The sequence below is a fragment of the Pan troglodytes genome, chromosome 6, assembly GCF_028858775.2.
Source record: "Pan troglodytes isolate AG18354 chromosome 6, NHGRI_mPanTro3-v2.0_pri, whole genome shotgun sequence".
Taxonomy (NCBI): Eukaryota; Metazoa; Chordata; class Mammalia; order Primates; family Hominidae; genus Pan; species Pan troglodytes.
The window spans coordinates 26,034,557-26,056,594 of record NC_072404.2 but is presented as its reverse complement, the minus strand read 5'-3'; the positions used below and the strand labels follow the sequence as shown (position 1 = coordinate 26,056,594).

At 38.5% G+C, this 22,038-nt stretch overlaps 2 protein-coding genes across 10 annotated transcripts in view; one reads left to right on the top strand and one right to left on the bottom strand.

The window, feature by feature from the left end:
• Positions 1-8,535: 8,535 nt before the first annotated feature.
• On the bottom strand, positions 8,536-21,345 carry LOC107975726 (uncharacterized). The gene is made up of 6 exons (XM_063815124.1): positions 21,216-21,345; positions 12,616-12,801; positions 12,380-12,469; positions 11,875-11,982; positions 10,478-10,742; positions 8,536-8,893 (listed from the first exon to the last, which is right to left on the bottom strand). Exons 1-4 carry the CDS (start codon positions 21,343-21,345, stop codon positions 11,930-11,932), a joined length of 459 nt encoding a protein of 152 aa, XP_063671194.1. The 3' UTR covers positions 8,536-8,893; positions 10,478-10,742; positions 11,875-11,929.
• Positions 11,892-22,038, top strand: part of MACC1 (MET transcriptional regulator MACC1) — a 78,811-nt gene continuing 68,664 nt past the window's right edge. For 5 of the 9 annotated variants that reach the window (XM_063815246.1, XM_063815250.1, XM_063815242.1 and 2 more), the window contains exon 1: positions 11,892-12,939. The gene's annotated coding sequence lies outside the window, so the exon portion shown is untranslated. The remainder of the gene's footprint in view (positions 12,940-22,038) is intronic. The other 4 variants (XM_063815249.1, XM_063815247.1, XM_063815248.1 and 1 more) reach the window with 3 other exon arrangements.

Genomic DNA, 22,038 nt, shown 5'->3' with positions numbered 1-22,038 from the left:
AGAGCGGGAGTATGAATCCAGGTTCTTGGATTCCCGTTTCCATTTTTGTTTTTGTTTTTTAACTATAGTAACAGAAAAATTTCACAAACACTTGAAGAATTGAAATATTGCCTAGATGTTCAAAGCACTCAAACTTTACTGTTACTATTCGTATTATTTTATGACTTAAATCACATATGCTTTTAAAAATTCTTATCAACTCTGTGTGTGAGTCATTTTTGGGGGGAGAAGAGGAAAAGAGGAAGGAAATTTCCCAGAGAGACAATTTTAAAAATAGTAGTTAGGTTCTTAGACTAGCCTATGAACGCCTCCTTAACATTTAGGGGCATGGAAATACAATGTTAATGGAAGTCACCAGTTTCTAATGATTGATTAGTTCTGTTTACTTACATAAGAGGAGTTTTCTTTCTAGGACAATCTGAATCAAAGTAATGGGACCGCTGTTCAGTTGAGAGAGGAAGGATGGATGTCAGTACGGAGAGGAAACACCCTGTTCCTCAGTGGGGCATTCATTATTCTGAGAAGGCTCTCATTGTCATTCTCCTGCAACAATCCCATGACAGCATTAGTGTAGACGTTTCTGACTTTTGTGTGAGACGATAGTCATATTCTCTACAGTTTTTAATTGTTTAAAAATAGCACAACTCTTCCTAAGTTAATGCAGTGATCTGTCAATTCCCCATCCCCAGTCCCTCCAAAGGGGATTATGTATAGAAAGATTATTTGGAAATCACTTTTCAAACTAGTATTTCTCTGATACTTCTACAGCCTCAGTGATATTGGGAATATCTTCCAGGAGAGAGATCAACAGACAAATCAGTATCAGCAGCATTAATATAAAAAGAAATCATGTGGTAGTGCCACAAACTATCCTTGTAAGGATCTTAAATTGCCCAGAAATCTTCTTCTGCATTATGTGGTTTACCTTTTGGCAATACAAACACGTGTATCCAAATGAGTCCCAGAGCTCTTTTATATTTCAAAACTTTTACTTTCATCTACCCACCAGTGAAAATAAAAGGGACTTTTCTCGGTTGAATTTCTTCTTTGGAATCCTAAAGCATTCCCCTAAAGTGTTTCTGATCCACACAAACCTTATGAAATCACATTTTTTCCCCCCATTTACTAAATGGTTTCTTTTAACCACTTATACAAAACATTTATTAAAAAATATGCAGCATCATGGTTTCCAGTGTATTGGCACATTGATGATTCCAGAAAGAAGACTGATATTAAATATTATCATGCTATGGTAGAAAGAACACTGGATTAAGAGCCCAGTTCATCCACTAAGAAGACTCATCTGACTCCTTTGAGTGCCAGTTTGTTGTAGTGCTTCATACATTGTTGTATGTTGCATGTGTCAGGGCTTAGAACACGATACTCTGGAGTATGGTGCCTTGGCCTGCAGAGTAATTCAAACTGAAGGAGAATGGGAGAGCCTCCGAAGCAATGCCTCCCTGACCTTCTTTGTTTACCCTCTTTCCATTATCCCCAAAGTAGGTCATAGAAACTTGAATTCCTCTCCCTAAAGCAAACCATAAACTCTAGAAAGGTCACTTTCTTTCTGACCTTCCCCTGCTTTTCTGTGTGAACATAGTCATGAAGGAATTCTTGGACCTACCTGGCCTGAAAGTAGGTCTTAAGACCTTCACTCCAGAGGGGTTCTATCCCAGACTTAGGAGGAAGGAGATGCTATACAGAGAGGTCAAGAAGAATCTGAACAAACAGGCCTTTTTGTTCAAACGTATTTGTATACCACTGTTACATTCTTCATCAAACCCTGGCACGAAAAATACATGTTTTTCTGTGGGTCTTTTGGTCTTCATTTCTGAAGGCTCCTGCTAATTTGTCTTTTATTATAGGAGTGTCAGCCATAATCCTTGTGATGGGCAAGTGGAAGGTATTCCTTTTTTCTCCTCCACATATGAATAAATATATATTGTGTGAAATTACAAAAATAAAGGTACGCTTAATCTTAAGAAATTCTAAGTAACCTTTCAAAGATAAGAATCTCTCTTCAGATTGTATCCTAGTGTCTCTCTAATCTCCTTCTTGTGTATCTATAAATGGCTCTGGCATCATTACAAATTGAGCAGCAGGCCACTTTCTAGATAATTAGCATATTATTAATCTCCTGCAAAATTGAGTGGAATAGGAGCAAATCTGTTTTATAGATTTAGATAATACCTGTTTTGTAGGTATAGAATAGGTATTTGCCCCCACATAAAATAACTTTCTTATAATTACAACAAAATTCACTAATTAGGTATCTTCAAGAAGTTAGTGCTTTAAAATGATATGAAAAGTTTAAAATAATTTAGTTGCATAGAATAATTAATATGAACAGTATCTTTGGTTTTAGTCTTAAACATATTTGATATTTTGTCTTTTCTTACATACGCTGAAAGTATTTTGGTCATGTTTATTATAAAAAGCCTGATTGATTCCATCTGGTCTTTAAACATAGATTTTGATCTTAACAATGTAAAATTGCCAGTGCCTGTTCCATTAATGGGAAACTGATTACTCAATTCTAGGATGCTTGAAAGTAAGAAGAACATATATTTGTTGGGCAGCATTTAAACCTCCTCTAGAGGAACCTTAGTAACTTAAAAAAGCTAATATATGCAATTAAGATAAACTATTTCCTTCTTACTGGCAACATCAGTCTTAGGATGACCTCCTAAGAATACCAGCTTAGAATTTAGGGTGACACATTACCTCAATCTGTTTTGCCTGGGGCTAGTTAATTTCATTTCCCGGAAAGCAAATGAAATCCGTAGGCTTGTATTTATTTAATATGGACTCTATGACTTTAAGCACTGACTTTAGTAATTCTTAATTTTTTTTCTGAAATGGAAAGTGGGAAATCACTGTCACAGTTTTCCAGTTAATTGCTCTTTTTCAGCAATGGCCACACACATCTGGATGTGTGTCTAGTTATTACCCTAGGTATTATGTAAGAAGAAAGTCTGTAAAATATAATTGGGAAAAGATGAGAAACTGTGCTTCTTTTATTAGTGAGGTTATCACTTAAAATACCACTAACAAGTACATTTTAGCAAAACTCTCATATATTTCTAAAAAAATTCTTTATCAATTTCTTTGATAGGACCATATTATCTTTTTTTTGGAGAAATTTTAAACAAAGATATAAATTTTGTTTCCACTAAAATCTGATATACAAAAGGAGTCTAGTGTTTGCCATTCAGTCATGCATGCAAGCTATGTTCAGCAAACATTTACTGTATCCCAGACACCATGCTTGCAGCTAGGAAAATAATGGTGAAGAAACACACACAGGCCCTGGCCTCCTAGAACTTATCTGAAAAGCAAACATGAATTCTTCACAAAAAAAAATTTTTTTTTTTTGAGATGGAGTTTCACTCTTGTTGCCCAGGCTGGAGTGCAATGGCATGATCTCAGCTCACTGCAACTTCCACCTCCCAGGTTCAAGTGATTCTCCTGCCTCAGCCTCCCCAGTAGCTGGGATGACAGGTGCCTGCCACCACGCCCAGCTAATTTTTGTATTTTTAGTAAAAACGGGGTTTCGCCATGTAGGCCAGGCTGCTCTTGAACTCCTGACTTCAAGTGATCTGCCTGCCTTGGCCTCCCAAAGTGCTGGGATTATAGGCGTGAGCCACCGCGCCCAGCCAATAATTGTTGTGGAATAATTATCTTTTTATAGATACTCTAAAGAAGGCTTTTCTGTGGAAGGGCAAAATCCAAAGGTAAAGAGGGAGGAAAGCATTTCAGGTACAACATTTCATTTCTTCGGTGGAAGAAAGCTGAGAAAATTCCAAGAACTAAAATAGGTCCTCTGGAGCAGAGCAAATCATTAAAAGAGACACTGATGAGAATGGAGAGATAGGAAGGAACTAAAGAGGCCACGGAAGGGCTTATTGGCCAAATACTGATTTCAGCTTTACCCTGAGAACAAAGGAAAGCTATTTAAGAATTTTAAAGCAGAAGCATTGCATTTACTTTTTTGGGGGGAAAAACTATTTTCAATGTAAGAAGTGATTTATTGAGCACCAAAATGGATAAAGAGAGGCCAGCTGGGTTACTATAGTATTCCAGGTAAGGAATGTGGGTAGTTTGGAGTAGGGCAGCGTCAGCGAACATGGAAAGAGGAATACAGGTGAGATCTACTTAGGAGGTAAACCTGACAGCAGGGGCTGATAGATTAGATATGGGGGGAGAGAGGAGCAGAAAGAAGGATGGGTCCCGGGATTTTGGCTTTCAAAATTGAGTGGCTCATAGTACCACACTCCCTGAAGCAGCAAACATTTGGGGGCTAATTTACAAGTCCAGTTTAAGACTGAGATGCATAGGTAGAAAGGAAGAGAGCTGGATATCTGCCTCTGGGGTTCAGAGAAGGACTGGGACACGGATTTAAAATTGTTAATGAGTGGAGGGTAATAGAAGCAGTGACAAGGATGAGATTGCTCAGGGAAAGAGATGAGGTGCTAGGGCAAGCTGAGCAGAGGAAGGACAGTGAGCCTGCAAGAACAGGAAAAGATCAGCCACAAGGAGAGCGGAGGCACTGAGAGAGTGTGGTTTCTTAGATGCCAAGGGAGAGTAAGTTCTGAGGCATAATCAGTGAACTTCACTCTCGAAATTGCATCCAGCTCGTCACCTTTTTCCAGCTCTCTGCTGTGGGAACATTGGGAATATCTACTTACTGGCCCATTATGGGTGGGTGTGACCATGTGTTTAGTTTTGGCGAAAGACTTGTGAGCATGAAGGATGTGTGTTGATTCAGGGAAGAGTTTATAATTGCCTGTGTAAAGTTCACCAGAGATCTCCCTCTATGAAGACACCAATGTTCAAAATGGAGGCTGCTCAGGTGGTCTAAGTCTTTGAGTGATTAAGAGAAAGTCCTCCCACTACTTCTCAATGGACAGGCAAATTGAACAAGAAAGAAATATCTAATGTCCTGAGCCTGAGATTTTGGAAGTTTTTTTGTTCATTGCTTTTTTTTTTTTTTTAATCTGTAGCACAATTTAGACCATTCTGACAAGTTTGAACATCTGCTGAGAAATCAAGAAAGATAAAGATTGAAAAAAAATTCATTGAATTTAGAAAAATGGCCATAAGGAGAACTTGATGAAGGGAGAAGTCCGATTAGAAAGAGTTGAGGACTGAGAAGATAAGGAAATGAACAGCAAGTGTATATGGAGAGATTCTGTCACAACATTGATCAGTGATAGGGAGCAAAGATGATCATAGTTGCTTGAGAGAGATGTAAATGTTTGTTATTTTTATAAAATGAGGGACATTGGAGAGATGTATGGATAGGAAGGATTCAAATGAGAGAAAGAGGTAAAATATACTGAAAACACAAGAGATACTTGATGTTAAATATTTCTTAAAAAGACAGGAGGGATATGCCTCGAGAATTGCTTAAAGTGTTAGACAAATTTTGACTAATAAGTAATTCTTGGCTCCTTATAAAGAATCAATTATTGGAACATTAATGAATACATAAATTAATTCTGCAATGATTAAAGAAACAATGATGATACTTTTGCTATATTTAATTTAATTCATTCTTATTTTCTGGCCCTAGTGCCATCCACAAGAAGAGATAAGCTCTTGCTTTACATTCACTAGAATAAGACTTTTCTACATTTAGAACTGACCCTAAGCAAAACTCTCAAATATTAACTTTTATTTGGGCCACATTGGTTAGGTTATTTCATGTTTCAAGAAATAAAAATAATGAAGATGTGTTGAAAGGATGGAGAACACATCTAGGAAGCACAATAAGTCACTAACACATGTGTACAATCAGGAAGAACTTAAGTATAGGTTAGAACATAAGTCTTAGTACAATCCTCTACAATGCAGACTTCATGAAACCATAGATTTGTGTTTATTTTCTTCAATGCAATATAGCCAGCTCCTAGAACAGTCCCTGGCACACAGTAAGCAGTCAATAAGTATTTGTTGAATGTAAGAATAACTAACAGCTCACCTTGCCTTGCCTTTATAAATGGGTGTCTAATATTGCCTCATTCTGGGATCCTACCATTCCTGTGACTAGCTGTTCTCTTATTCTGCTTCCATCTCTTTCTGTTTCTACTGCCACAGCCAATCACCAGCCCTCCACCCTCCTGCTCTCTGCTCCTACAGCAAACTTTTGACTAGTTTGTAGTTTCTGCTTTCTGTCTTGTTGTGGTGCTTATCCTGGTTTTGCAATACTCCAGAGTTTGTACCTCTACTTGAAGTTTTCTGCTTGCATGCCAAAGAAAGAAAATTTGATTGGTTAGTTGGTTACTATCCCATATAAAAATATTCTAATAAGACATAGCTTTCATGCTAGGTTATTTTATAAGCCCATTATCTAACTGTATAGTTTTCAAATTTGCCTACACAAAGGAAACCACTTTATATTGAACTCAACATTCAAAGACATACACACCACACACACACACATACACTCACATACACATTAGAACGAACAGTTCATGAAACAACACTGACCCTTTTTAGTTCGATGTATTCTGATTTATTCTGTTGTACTCTATTCATTTCATCTATTCAGTTCCATTCTATTTCAATTTATTCTATTTCACTTAAAAATGTTGATAAATTGATTAATGACCCACAAACTAGCCAAATATATTAGGTTGGTGCAAAAGCGATTGCGGTTTTTGCCGTTACTTTCGATACAATTTTAAAAATCCTGATCTAGTTGCAGATGGTCAGTTTTGGTTTGAACATCAATTTTCCACCCAGTGATCTCTGGTCAATCATCTGTGGTGAGTCAGGGCAATGGAGTCATATAGTACCGGGCAAGGAAAATTGGATCCATGGCTTGGTTCTTTCAGGAGAAAGGAACCACGTGTGTGAGAGGCAATTCTTTCTGATGCAAGCAGATTCCTGCATTTATTTCTGCAAAGAAATATCCCTCCGTTTAGTTCTCCCCTTATCCTTCCCCACTCAGCCCTGTTCATAAACTTACCCTTGCCAAAATGTCAATTGATGAATCCTTGCCATGGCAATCCCTCTAAGTTGTATTTCTGTTTTAATGCCATCTTGTTTAACTAATTTAATTTAATTGTTCTTGAGAGCAAACCATGTTTGAAACTGAATCATCTGTTTATCACAATAAAATAATAGGTGACAGCCCAGAGGCAGGTGATGTTTTGGGGACACCATGCCTTTCCGTATGCTTCTTCAATCATACATCTTCTTCTAACACAGGTCCTGTAGTAAATCAAGAGACTGTCTCTTTTCCCCAATGGGTAGCCTATACAGGACTCAACTCCAATCTAGAATGTTACAAGGAGAATTTCCTGAGGAAGTAACCGTGTATGGTAGATGAACAATGGCCCCTCCAAAATGTCCTTGCCCCAATCCCTGGTATATGTAAATATGTTACCTGACATGGCAAAAGGAATTTTGCTGTTGTGATTAAGGGTCTGTACCTTGAGATGGTGGGTGGGAAGGGGCTGATCCAGATTATCCGGGTGGCCTCAATGTAATAATGAGTCCTTCAAAGCAGAGAAGCTTTCCTGGCTGTAGTCAGTGAGAGAGATGTGATGACGGAAGGATCAGAGATGCGACAAAAGAGCACTCAGCCTGAAGCTGCTGGCTTTGAAGAGGGAAAAAGAGATCTGCCCCCAGAAATGTGGGTGGCCTCTAGAAGTTGGAAAAGGCAAGGGGATGGATTGTCCCGCTAAAACCTCCAGAAAGAAAGAAATGTGGTCCTGCTCACACCTAGAATTTAGCCCAGTGAGACTTGTAGCAGCCTCCTGACTGCCAAAACTGTAAGACATTAAGTTCGTGTGGTTTAAACTACCAAATGTGTGGTAATTTGTTGCACCAGCAATTGAAAGTGAATACAGTTAGAATGAACATGTTAGCACCAGAAGAATGTGTGAAAATATAAGAAGCCAGCCTCATGTAGACTCCAACATCCGAGGTGGAAATTCTAATGGGGTATTGGATGGGTAACTTAAAGCATTCCTCTTCTATGTCAGAGAACACTGGGATTTGGCCCCTTGTCAGTGAACTTATCTGTGTCTCTGTGTTCAACCTTTTAGTCTCAAGTTAGAGAATAGAGCTCACTGTGGCATAATATTTATTAGGTACATAAAAAATAAGAGACAATATTCCCAGGATATAAAATGTACTGCTTCTTTCTTACAGAGTTTCCAATTGTCAGAAAAATTTATCTACTCGTAAAATCCCACTGATGGTGTCCACAGAACATAACAGTAGGTGAATAGATGTTAATATTTTTTAAAAGTTTTGCATTTTCTTGTGCAAAATCTAAAAATGTGCAAGATATTTACATATATATATAATGAAGCCTATTATCTAAACATATTGGAAAATGAATTAGGAATATCTGCCACCCCCTTGTCTTGGGTTTATAGAATATAATTAAACGTTGATATTCCATTCTCAAAGAACTTACTCACTATCTGGTATTCCAGAAACTCAGAGTAAATTATTTTTCCCACTAAAGTGGGTGAAGTAATTGATATGTTTGTCCACACACAGACACATACACATATATTTGTTAATGGAATGCACAAAAAGTGCTATTTTAATAGAGAGACACAAAATATTACATATTCATGGGACTTAGGGACAAAACTATGCCTTGGAAATTTTCTGGAAAATCACATAAGCTCCAAAGAAGTTGATACAAAGACAGCTAAAGATCTTGGTTTGATAGTGGCAATTCTACCAATACAAACACAAAGGAATCAACAAATGGACAACTCTTTAGATTACAGTTATGACACAAGCAATCCATAGGCATTCCAGTGAAAACTGCACAGAGCTCTCTCTGTTGTTACTTGCAAAAGGCTAGCATGGAAATATCTTGTGCTCATGTGAAGAGTTGGCCCGTATTTCCTTGCGTGTTATCCTGAAAGCAACAAATGACAGAAAAGAGTGATGAACATCTAAACCACAGCTTTGTGGGGGTCATTTTATGGATGATTCATCTTATGGTTGAGTAAGGCTCCGAAAAGATGTGATGAAGGAAACTATGAAATTGTTAACAACAACTTGGCTCACTTTCTTAATCTGGGGAAATAAAATCAATCTGACCTAAATTTACTCTGGCCCTAACATTTTACTATGATTTCAGCTATTCACTGAAATTAACTGGTAAATGGCATAGTCAAATGTTTTCAGAAAGTTACAGGATGATAATGACTCAGGGACAAAGTGACCCAGAAAACGGATGTCATAGCAGCCCGGGTTCTGAGAGTCAATACATACTGAAACAGGACAGAGAAAAAACTCCAGGGGGAACTTTCTTCCAAGCTTGCAAATGTGGCCTTTCTCTTTCCAAGATAATGTCATACTAAGAAAAATCTGAACAAGGGGGGAATATGCTGTTTCCTATCACTCTTTCTGGTATATTTGTACTACAGGGGCCAAACATGAGTGACTTTAACATACGACATAGGTCACTGAAGGATACAAAAAAAAAAGAAAAAAGGAAACAAAAATCCTTTTGATTATTAAATAACAATAAGCAATAGCTTGTGTGTTTGAGTTCCCTCTCCAGTGTAGGAAACCACTAGTTCTGCTCCCTCTGAAATACAGAGAAGGGGTAGAGTCTAAATTCTAACCCTAGTTAAGAGAAAAAAATTACCTCTGCATTAATGAGCAACCTGACAGCTTCCATGTGGTCAGGCAAATTTTAAGTTAGAAGGAACTTTAAGCAAGACTTCCTCATTTTATTGACCAGTTTAATGTAGGTCAAAGATATATACATGTACTCCAGGCACTGTGGAGATTCAGGATATTTAGAGATAAATAAAATCCAGTACTTGATCTTATGGAATCTAAATATACTGGGGTAGGTAGTGACAACGTGGTAAGAGTTGTGTGAGAGGTTCGTATCACTCAGAGTTTTTAGCTTCAAGCAACAGCAAATGACTGTGGCAGATCTAAACTGAAGAGCAACACACCAAACTTCAGTCCCAGAATTGCTGGGAGGGGCTTAAGAATCAGGCACACAGCTTACGAAGCCAGAGCAGCCCCCAAAGCATTGCCACTGAATAGGTTCCTTGTTTCTGCTAAGGCCCAGGAACCACAATTTGCATGACCAACGCCATGAGCCCTGGACTCTGCACCCCACGGCCACCACAGTCACATCCGGAACAGCGTGTTGTTTGCACAGCTGCCTCTGCTCACCACAAGAGTGAGTTCTCTTCTGTCCCTGCTTCTTTGTGTCAGCAGTTCCTAATTCCTGGTCCCAGATAGCCATGTCTGATTGCCATTCTAAGTGCTTTGCCTCTCCCTTATCTACAAGCGCAGCTGGGACAGTGAGTCATTGGGATTTCAGCTTCTATGTCGGTTGTGACCATTGCGTAAGTCAGTACAAGAAACATGGTAGGGGTAAGGAGGTCAGAAGAGACTTTCTTAAGGAAGTGATCCTGAGCCATGTGCTGAGGATGAGCTAAGGCCCGAACTTTACATAGCTGGTGATACTCACACAAGCAGGCTAAGGGGCCTCCAGTCCTTATGACATAATTAGAGGAGAGCTGGGAGGACTTTCCAGACAACAGCCACCTTCACCAGTCAGCCCTTTTGTCTGATGGTCCACACAAAACTCATTGTATGAGTCAGCAGGATCTAGAAGGTTCACTTCCTCCACAGTGGCTGACAGCTAGAAGACACAGCAGAGCATGTGGGGACCAGGAGAATCCCATAGAGGCAGAGGTGTGAGGAACTAGCAACTGTGGAAAGAATTCCCTTCCCTGAGGGAGGAGATCAGTGGTTAAGAACTATTTAAATAGTCCAAAGTGCACAGTTTAATCTTTAGAGCCCGTAGATTAGATAATAGGAGAAGGGATCCATAAATGCTGGAGCTGATAATCAAAAATCATAGATAGAGGTAGGGCCAGGTTTCCAGGACCATGGGACTGAGGACTCTAGGGAGCCCAGTCCTTGGGGAGCTGTTAGAAAGGCAAGTGCACAGCAGGGATTGGAGCTGGTAAACAGTGAGTGCTGACCCACTAGGGCTTTCATTTCAGGTACTGTCAAGGGTTCAATTGCTAGATTTAATACTTTGCCTTTCTGCAAATAAAGGCTGTGGGAGCCACACCAGACCAGACTGCAGGGGGATTCTGATAACAGTACTCATGCATGGCATTTAGGTAGCTTTTTAAATGTAAATGTTTTCCGGGAGAGATAAAGATGGCATTAGGCATTAACACACACACACCTTAGAGTTAACATCTCAGTTATTTTATGCGTTGATTGTTTATCACAAACATCTACTTGTACATTAATGAGTTAATGAGGTAGGGATACAATGAGGCCTTGCCTTCAAATAGGAATGTAAGACTGCATAGGTACGCACACACCCATGTAAACCAATGAAATGAGATATACAATGTGTTATGAGAGGAGCAGATACAATATTATGAAATTGATTAGGAGGAAGAGAATAACTCAGATTAAGACAAACTGAGGAGGACATCTTGATGAAGAGTGTTTTTCACTGAGCTTTGGAAAAAATGATATCTCTGAACATTTCAAGATGAGCAAAAATGGTTTCAGGGAGGAGAAATGCCATGCAGAATGCCCTCTGTAGGGTTTGGGGAAATTAAGAACCATTTGTTTTGGAAATAATATAATGACATAAAGGAAAGCTAGGTTCTAGTAGAGAGTTGAGGAACCTGTGGCAAAGAGAAACAGAACAGCTCAGTTTGGATTGTGGGATGAGTCAAGGGGAAACTTCAAAGGGAATCTGGGTGGATTAGGTGATCTGGCAGCATGACAGCCCGGGATGCATCAGGGAGGAAGGGGTGGTTAGAACAGTAGGAGAGAAAGTGCAGAAAAGGGAAAGGAAACTTTTTCTTTGTCACCATTCTGCCATCTACTTACTTTAGATGAATCCTTCTATTATGTTTCTGAACCCAGACCCAGCCAGGACTTGTCTCTATTCATTTTCTGGGCTGTGTCTAACAGGAGATAATAGGCTAGAGAGAGATGCTGTATGAACAAATAGAGAAACACATTTGTTTTTAACATTCTCTGTTGCTGATGTTGGAAAAAAATGTGAAACAATTATTGCACATTTCATTTTACTAAGTTTTACTTTTTTTCCCCTTTCCCCTAATTTTCTCTTTCTTGAATTTTGAACAAAATACACAGAAGGAAAACACAAAACACAGAAATGGAAAGTAAAATGGAAGAAAATATCAAGAAAACTTTATTCTTGCTTATATTTTAAAAGACACATTTTAAAGTGTTATCTTAAAAATCCAGAGCATTTTAGAAGATGAAATGCCAAAAGGTCTCCATTATGTCTATATGTCTATGTCTTTGAGTGACAATCACAGTGCTGATGTAGGGGGAAAGGGGGAACTAGTTAGACACTGTCACTCACCTGGAAAGGCTTTATTCACCTGTTCCACAGGGCAGTGAGGCACCTTCAGCTCTGAATCACCGAAAGAGAATCTGGTGGGGCAAGTTCCAGCTGCATGAGGATTTGTTTGCATAAATATTTTTTACTTATTGCTAACACTGAGGGTGCCTTCTTACTCCCTGGCAAACATTAAACCACTTTTATTTCCTTTCATGGAAATAAGATTATATTTACAGATGGTTCTTAGATATACTCACCTGATTTTTTTTTAATTGCTTTTCCACCTGCTTCCCCTTTCTTCTTAGGGTGAAACTCTAGCCATACGCCCTCTTCTGGTTTCGGGTGAGGAGCCTGAATTGTGGGTATCGTAGTTCTCTTGCCTTTTGGGGTTTCTAGTTGGGCAGCTTTGGAGCCACACTGGTAGAACTTCAAGTCCCAGGTGGCTCAGGAAGCAGGGGTGCAGTTGCCTGCCTGCATACGGAGCAAGGCATGTTTGAAGAGTACCCGGTTTTGGTAGAGTGACTTCTATTCACTAAAACCATGTGTCTGAACTGAAGAAGCTTGGGCTCACTTCCACAAATGTAAGTGCTGATTTTTTAAAAATAATATTCCTTTCACTATTGATATGTGCTACACACTAGGAAGTTGTATAATTTCCAGAAAAATTTAACAAACCAACTGCTTAACAAATCAAGTCCTGCTTAAATAAAGGGAAGGTAACTGGTATTCTGTGGGCTTATGGGACATGTGTTAGAATAAACCTCATGACATAGAATAGAATAATACCTTGAGACATGGTTTAGAATAGTTTATTTTAAAAAAAGGAGGAACCCAGGTCACATTAACCATCAAAGGCAAAAACAAAACACTCTATGAGTTGCTTAAAATATGTAGATGGCTGAAATCCCCTAAAAACTTTAAATATTACAAAAAGCATACAGGTATGTTAAAAAGACTGTACTTTGAAGATAGATAAAGTTGCAATCAGCAGCCCCACTGCTTATTAGATTTATGACCATTGACAAGATGTTTCACCTCACAAAGTCTCAGTTTCCTCATCTGTAAAGTGTGTGTGCATAACCTACCTCATTAGGTTAATAGCATTAAATTATGAATAAAAGATAATCATGTAATTAAGTTAAGGGGGGCATTAAATTAGCACAGTGCATTGTACTGAATAGACAGATGATACATGATGGAGGGTAACTTGGCTTCATCCTAATTAAGTTTCTGTTAAGCTTGGAAAACACACCAAAGAAACAAAAAGACAAATACTGGATGATTCAACTTACATGAGGTATCTGGAGTAGTCAAACTCGCATAAATGATACTTAGAATGGTAGTTGCCAGGGGCTTGGAGGAAGGAGAAATGAGAGTTGTTTAATGGATATAGAGTTTCAGTTTACAAGATGAAAACACTTGGAGACTGTACAATAATGTAAATATATTTAATACTATTGAACTTAAAATTTGTAAGTGTAAACACTTACAAATGGTTAGGATGGTAAATTGTATGTTAAGTTTTTTACCTCAATTAATAAAGATAGATTTTAAAAAATTTATTTTTAAGATCAAAAAGCATGTAGTGAAAATTCCAATGCCTTCCATTTATTAAAGGTCTTCCTAATTTCCTAAAAATGTCTTAAGTCTATATTCAGTGGGTGTAATGTAGGATTGATATTGACTTATCTATGTTAATGTCTGGTTTTTACATAGCAATTACTGGGTGATAATGATGAATTTCAGGTATAGTCTTAAAGTTGTCTTAACCTCAGTGGTGATTCTTTTATGCCCCCCTGAACTTAATTACATGATTATCTTTTATTCATAATAGCGATTTTTAATATGATTTCATGGGTAGTGTACAGAATCTAGAAATTATGAAGTCATAATTATTACTTACAATTTGCTTAAAAGCTTTAGTTATGACTCATTTTTAAAACTTAAAGCAAAAATATTATTTATTCCAGTTTTCTCAACTTCCTTGTAGCTAATTTACAAATAGAATATTTTTATCTGTTTGTGTTTTAGAGATAATAAAAACTATTAAGGCAAAGTTTGTTAAACACCATCTTATCTTAAAATGTATTGGCTGATTTGGAGGACAAAAGACATTTTGGAATTATACTAATTTTGAACTTGAAGACATGTCTGTTGAATTTTTAGAGAATTCTTTCTTGAAAGACCACACATATGCCTAGGTGTCTATTAAGACTAAACATCCCTTATGGCATTTGGTGATAAGTGAAGGTGATAACAACCAGCATTTCAGATGACTGTGCAGAGTTTTATATGTGATATGCCATATATTAATAAATGTAAACCCCATGTCAGCAAGTCCAGGATAGCATTAGAATGAAACTTGTAATTCTCCAAAGGTGGAGGAAAGCTGCAGAGGCAATGAACACTGTATACTTCTAAAAGGGTGGCTTTTTTTGTTGTTGTCAAGTGCCGTCTATGGTGTAGTGTCTCTAGGAAGTGTCATTCATTCAATTGACAAAGATTTCTAGCAATCCTGCAATATACTCCCCCTGGGCTGGGTTTAAAGGCTAGAAGAAACTCATGCACAGCCCTTGAGGGGATCCTTATCTACTAGCAGAGATATGACCTCATAAATAGTTAAAGAGAGTAAGTGCTAATTCATTAGTCATTCATGCTGTTCATAGAGTCACTCCACAGAAAGTGTGATGCTCAGTATCAGGGGATTAAAAAGACACCTTCAAAAACCTTTCTTTCAACTATAATTACTGGAGACCAAATAAATAAATAAATAAATAAACTTGAGATGTATACGAGTCATTCAGAAGCAGAGTGGAGTGACTTCCTAAAACACAGAAGAGACGCGTACCCAGGCTGCCAGAGGAAGGGGCAGTCACAGTGCCCTGAATTTCAAGAGGACATTGTGGGACGTGGTGGAACTTTAAGCAGGCCTGGAAAAATGTGCAGAGTTGAGATGGGCAGGAAAAGGTCATGAAAGTATCTCATGTACGGCAGTGTTTTCCAAACTTTCGCACATTAAATGATTTTCAGAAACATATGGACTGATCAATCAATAACAATAACATTAAGATGACAGATTGAGAAAGTTATATTTTTTGACTTACTTTCAATTCTTCAGAAATAAGTTTTGTTGTTTTTGATATGACTTAAACTTCTCCAAACACTTGTTTAAGCTTCCTTTATAACACTCACAGAATAAGCAATAAATGTTAGTAGGCAAAAAGTACTTAGTTTAATTTAATTACTGCTTTAAAATAACATTTATATATAGTTATTGCCTATTTATTACAATAGATATCAGCTTTTTTCATTTATGGTACTGATAGACATTAACCTTTCAAATATTTGTCTTACTTAAAATAAGAGTGAATTTACGAGAAATATTAAGTAAAAAGTAGTTCAGGTGGCAAATTGGTAGTGGAAAAATCATGATGAGGTACCAGAATGAGTGAAGTTTGGGAAACACTGAAGTAGGGGGAATATCAAGCACAAGAATTAGGAAGTGAAATTGAATGGGCTGTTTTTATGTGTAGCTGGAAAGAAAGGAGGGATACTGGGTATTCCATGGAGGGTATTCTAGGGGATTTTGGATGATAATGCTGGAATAAGGTTGGTTGTGGAAGCTTTAAAGGGATTTATTCTTCAGCGGCTAGATAACAGGGGGCTCAAAATGGTTCTGACCAGGAGCCGACTGTGGAAATCCATACTTTAGCGGGTTCCTCCTGGGCATAGTGTGCAGGAGGATTGGAGCATAGGGAATATGACACCAGGAGAGCTCTTTGGAAATAGGTTTCAATAAGCTGAACATGAATAAATGAAGAGTGGTAGGAATTAAAATGGAAAAGAAGCAGAGGATGAAGGAGTCATTCAATAAAAAAGAAAACTGAATAATAATAATTATAGTGACAGCCAAGCTGCTCTTGAGTTTTTATTTATTTTATTTTTAACTTTTATTTTATGTACAGGGGTACATATGTAGGTTTGTTACATAGGTAAACTTATGTCATGGGGCTTCGTTGTACAGATTATTTCATCACCCAGGTATTAAGCCTAGTACCCAAGTTATTTATCTTGATCCTCTGCCTCCTCCCACCCTCCACCCTTCAATTGGCCTCGGTGTGTGTTGTTCCCCTTTATGTGTCCATGTGTTCTCATCATTTAACTCTCACTCATAAATAAGAACATGCAGTATTTGGTTTTCTGTTTATAATAGCCTCCAGCCCCATCCATGTCCCTGCAAAATACGTGATCTTGTTCTTTTTTAATGGCTATGTAGTATTCCATGGTGTATATGTACCACATTTTCTTTATCCAGTCCATCATTATGGCCATTTAGATAGATTCCATGTCTTTGCCATTGTGAATAGTGCTGCAATGATCATACGTGTGCATATGTCTTTATAATAGGATGATTCATATTCCTTTGGTTATATACCCAGTAATGGGATTGCTGGATAAAATGGTATTTGTGTCTTTAGGTCTTTGAGGAATTGCCAGACTGTCTTCCACAATGGCTGAACTAATTTACACTCTCACCAATGGCGTATAAGCGTTCCTTTTTCTCTACGACCTCGCCAGCATCTGTTATTTTTTGACTTTTTAGTAACAGCCATTCGGACTGGTGTTAGATGATATCTCATTGTGGTTTGGTTTTGATTTGTATTTCTTTAATGATCAGTGATGTTGAGCTTTTTTTCATATGATTGGTAGCCACATATATGTCTTCCTTTGAAAAGAGAGCTTCCAAAGGGAAGGGTGGGCCACCATCTTTGCATTTTCCACATCTTAATTATTCCAGCCTGTGGGCTTTGGAGATGTCAAGTCGACCAAGGTGGAAGTGGTATCCCAGCACAGAACAGCTGCTCTACGAAAACATGACCATACAGCTTCTTTAAGCCAGTCCCTGATCTCATTTCTTTTTACTAGGTGGAACCTACCAACTGGGTCTCCAGCCACTCCCGCTAGTATTCTTCCGCCTACAGAAATTTGAAAACTCCCTGGGCCAGAACTCCCAGAGGGAGGAGCGGGCTGCCATCTTTGCTGTTTGGGCCTCTGGAGTTTTTAAGCTTGGTGGTCTGAGAGAAGGACAGTAGCACTGAAGGAAAGGAGAGGGAACTGGTCCTTGTGGGGGAAATGCAGCTTTGTATCTCAGGTGATTTGAAATTGAGAGGAGAATGGACCTTCAAGCAGAAAAGGGAAACTATGTTGTTAATCATGTGGGATTGGAATTCTGGAGTGCCATCAGGGAGGGCCAGATAAATGGAGGAGAAAAGTATGTTCCTCATTAAAATGACACCTAGCTCCGCTTTTCCTCCTGCCCCACTCAAGTTTCCAGGAGAAGAGAGCTGAAGAGAGAATCTTCAGGTACTCAGGGATGGGAAGGCAGAGGAAGGGCATGCTGACTCTTTCCTCCCAGGTTTTGTTTTCTCTTGGTTACTATGGCCACCTCCTTGCCCAGAGATAAGAGGCTTCTTTATAGGGGCCTTCCTTGGAATAAACAGAAACATCTTCATCTCCAGCCAGAACAGACATCAGGTTTAATTTCCAGGAATGGTAGAAGAGTTTTGTATGTTTTCTATTTCCACTGGGAAGACACCTAATTTAGATATTTCCCCAATACATGTAATATGTAGTAGACATTTAAAGATAGATATTGCAAAGACTTATGTACTCACCTCCCAGTTTAAGAAATAAAATATTAAAGATAAAAAAGTACCCTGCTTAATCCTATTCTCTTTTCACCCTCAGAGGTTACCACTATCCTATCTTTGTCGATATCACTGCAGTGTATGTTTTTATTCTTTTGTTTTTTAAATGCTTTTATTCTTTCCACTGCTGTGTATGTGAAGATATCCATAAACAACAGTCTATAATATTGTTTTGAATGTTTGAAAATTTTGTGGAAACAATAAAGTATACATTATTCATCTGCAACTTGCTCTTTTCTCTCTACATTATACTTTTAAGATTAATCCATGTCTATTCTTACAGCACAACTTATTTTCATGGCTGTATGGCATTTTGCTATCATAAGTAGTACTATAAAATATTATAGTACATTCCTATTTGTGTCCAAATGAAAGAATTACTCTAGTGAATATTTGCAGAAACTGATTTGCTGAACCGTGGGCATGTGTACCTTCAACTTTATGAGATATTGAGAAATTGCTTTCCAAAACATTTATAACACATTATATTCCCAGCCAAAATAGGAGTTCCTGTTTCTGTTCTAAACATACTTGTTTATCTCAAATGTTCTAATCAAATAACCTTTCCAGATGTAACTGAAAGCCAGAAGCTTGTGGCATCTGGGAGACTCAGGTATGTTTGGAACACTCCCATTTCTAAAATATGGTGCAAAATTTGATCTGAAATCAACCTCTCCGTTTCTCAACCTGTGGCATTAGAGATTGACTGACTTTTCCACAGGTATTAACTTTAGTATTAATCATATGACTTTTCCATTTAACAGGCACTTACTTTAGTATTAATCATATTAATCACAATAATGATAATGATAATATTGATAGTAACTATTAGTACCAACTGAGTACTTACTATATGCCAAACACATTGATTATATTATATTATTTAATTAATTTTGGGGAGGAGCAGATAATGCTATTATACCTCTTTTAGAGATGAAGAAACTGATTCCCAGGAATCCTTATGTTAATAGTTAGTAAATAGAGATTGTTAGTCTATTCCATCTAGGACAGTTGAGAAATGATAGATGGGAGCAAACTGAGAAGAGAGACATCAAATTATTACAGTCCTTAACTTTTAAAAGTTTAGACTCTAGACACTATATAAATAATATCAAAAGAGCATACATACACACATAATAGGAGGCAGATATCAAATAAGTGCTATATTTGTACTGAGAAGAATTTAGTTTTGCATAGGAAGATTGGGAAATGATTCTTACAGGTGACTAAACTTTACTAAGCCCTGTAGTCTTGACAGAGGAAATTAATGAGGCAAAAATTGGAGGCAGTAGCTCTTTAGAAAATATGGGAAAGTGGCAACTACAGAATATTTTTGAGAAAGTTAATTAATGTATTTAATCATTAATTAAACAAATAATTCCTGACCATCCATTAAGAGGTTCTGGGGCTACATTGTGGGATATAGCAGTGAACAAGAAAGATGCCATCCCTCCTCATTGATGGCAGTGCTAAGAGATGTACTTGGGGAAATGGGGGCAAAATATGAAAAGAAAAAGATTGAAAGGATAGGTAACATCTAATTTTGAAGGCTTTTCAAATACCAGCCTAAGAAGCATGCACATTATTTCCTGAAGGCAGTGGGGAATCAATATAGGTCACTGTGATGTAAGTAGCATCATTCACTCATTTATTCAGTTAGCATGTATTTTACCTGTATTTTGCTTAGCACTGGGTACATAGGGATGAAAGAGGTCATAGTGTGATGAAAGTGACAAATACATACATAAAACGTACAATACAATGTGAGAACTATGCCAGAGGTTTGTATAGGACAGTGATGCCTAACCTAGGCTGTGGATGTGCAGTGAGGAGAGAGAGGGAGAGGGAGACAGTGGAAGATATTCTAAGATGCTCTTTTGGGTAAAGAAATTTGCTTGAAAAAATCTGCCAACTTGATTTAGACTTTTATAAAATAATGTGTTTTTTGCTGATTTCAAAAGTGTTGCATGTTCACTATAGAAAATCTACAAATCACAATTATGCTTACCAAGGATGCATACCTTTAAGGTTTGTGTGTGCATTAGTTCTCATGCTGCTATGAAGAAATACCCAAGACTGGGTAATTTATAAAGAAAAGAGGCTTAATTGACTCACTGTTCCACTGTTCCACATGGCTGGGGAGGCCTGAGGAAACTTACAATTATGGCAGAAGGCACCTCTTCACAGGGCAGCAGGAGAGAGAATGAGTGCCAGCAGGGAAAATGCCGGACAATTATAAAAGCATCAGATCTCATGAGAAGTCACTCACTGGTACAAGAGTAGCATGGGGGAACTGCCCCCATGATTCAATTACCTCTCATCAGGTTCCTCCCACAGCACATGGGGATTAGGAAGATTACAATTCAAGATGAGATTTGGGTGGGGACACAGCCACAACCATATCATTTCACCCCTGCCCCAAATCTCATGTTCTCACATTTCAAAACACAATCATGCCTTTCCAATAGTCCCCCCCAAAGCCTTAACTCATTCCAGCATTAACCCAAAAGTCCAAGTTCAGAGTCTCATCTAAGACAAGGCAAGTGCCTTCTCCCTATGAGTCTGTAAAACCAAAAACAAGTTAGTTACTCCCTAGATACAATGGAAGTACAGGCACTGGTTAAATACACCCATTCCAAATGGGAGAAATTGGCCAAAACAAAGGGGCTCTAGGCCCCATGCAAGTCTGAAATCCAGTAGGGCAGTCATTAACCCATAAAGTTCCAGAATGATCTCATTTGACTCTATGTCTCACATCCACATCATGCTGATGCAAGAGGTGGGCTCCTATGGCCTTGGGCAGCTCTAGCCCTGTGGTTTTGCAGGGTACAGCCCACTGCTAAGCTGCTTTCACAGGCTGGCATTGTCTGTGGCTTTTCCAGGCATATGGTACAAAATGTCAGTAGATTTACCATTCTTGGTCCTGGAGGACAGTAGCCCTCTTCTCACAGCTCCACTGGGCAGTGCCCCAGAGCGGACTATGTGTGGGGGCTCCAATCCCACATTTCCCTTCTTCCCTGCCCTAGTAGAGGTTCTCTATGAGGGCCCCATCCCTGTAGCAAACTTCTGCCTAGATATCCAGGGATTTCCATACATCCTTTAAAATCTAGGCAGAGGTACCCCAACCTCAATTCTTGACCTCTGCCCACCTGCAGGCTCAACACCATGTGTAAGCCACCAAGGCTTGGGGCTTGCAGTCTCTGGAGCAATGACCTGAGCTGTACCTTGATCCCTTTTAGCCATGACTGGAGGTGAAGCAGCTGGGACACAGGGAACCATGTCCCAAAGTTGCATAGAGCAGTGGGGCCCTTGGCCCTGCCCACGAAACCGTTTTTCCCTCCTAGGCCTCTGGGCCTGTGATGGGAGGGGCTGCCTTGAAGTCTCTGACATGCCCTGGAGACATTTTCCCCATTGTCTTGGTAATTAACATTTGGCTCCTCGTTACTTATGCAAATTTCTGCAGCAGGCTTGAATTTCTCCCCAGAAAATGAGTTTTTCCTTTTTATCACATCATCAGACTGCGCATTTTCCAAACTTTTATGAGTTGCTTTCTCTTGAATGCTTTCCCACTTAGAAATTTTTTCTGCTAGATACCCTAAATTATCTCTCTCAAGTTCAAAGTTCCACAGATCTCTAGGTCAGTGGCAAAATGCTGCCAGTCTCTTTGCTAAAACATACCAGGAGTGACCTTTACTCTAGTTCCCTATGAGTTCCTCAATTCCATCTGAGACCACCTCAGCTTCAACTTCATTGTCTATATTACTATCAGCATTTTTGTCAAAGCCATTCAGCAAGTCTCTAAGACGTTCCAAACTTTCCCACATTTTCCTGTCTTCCTCTGAGCCCTCAAAACTGTTCCAACCTCTGCCTGTTACCCAGTTTCAAAGTCACTTTCACATTTCAGGTATCCATATAGCAGCACCTCACTTCTTGTACCAATTTACTGCATTAGTCCATGTTTACACTACTATG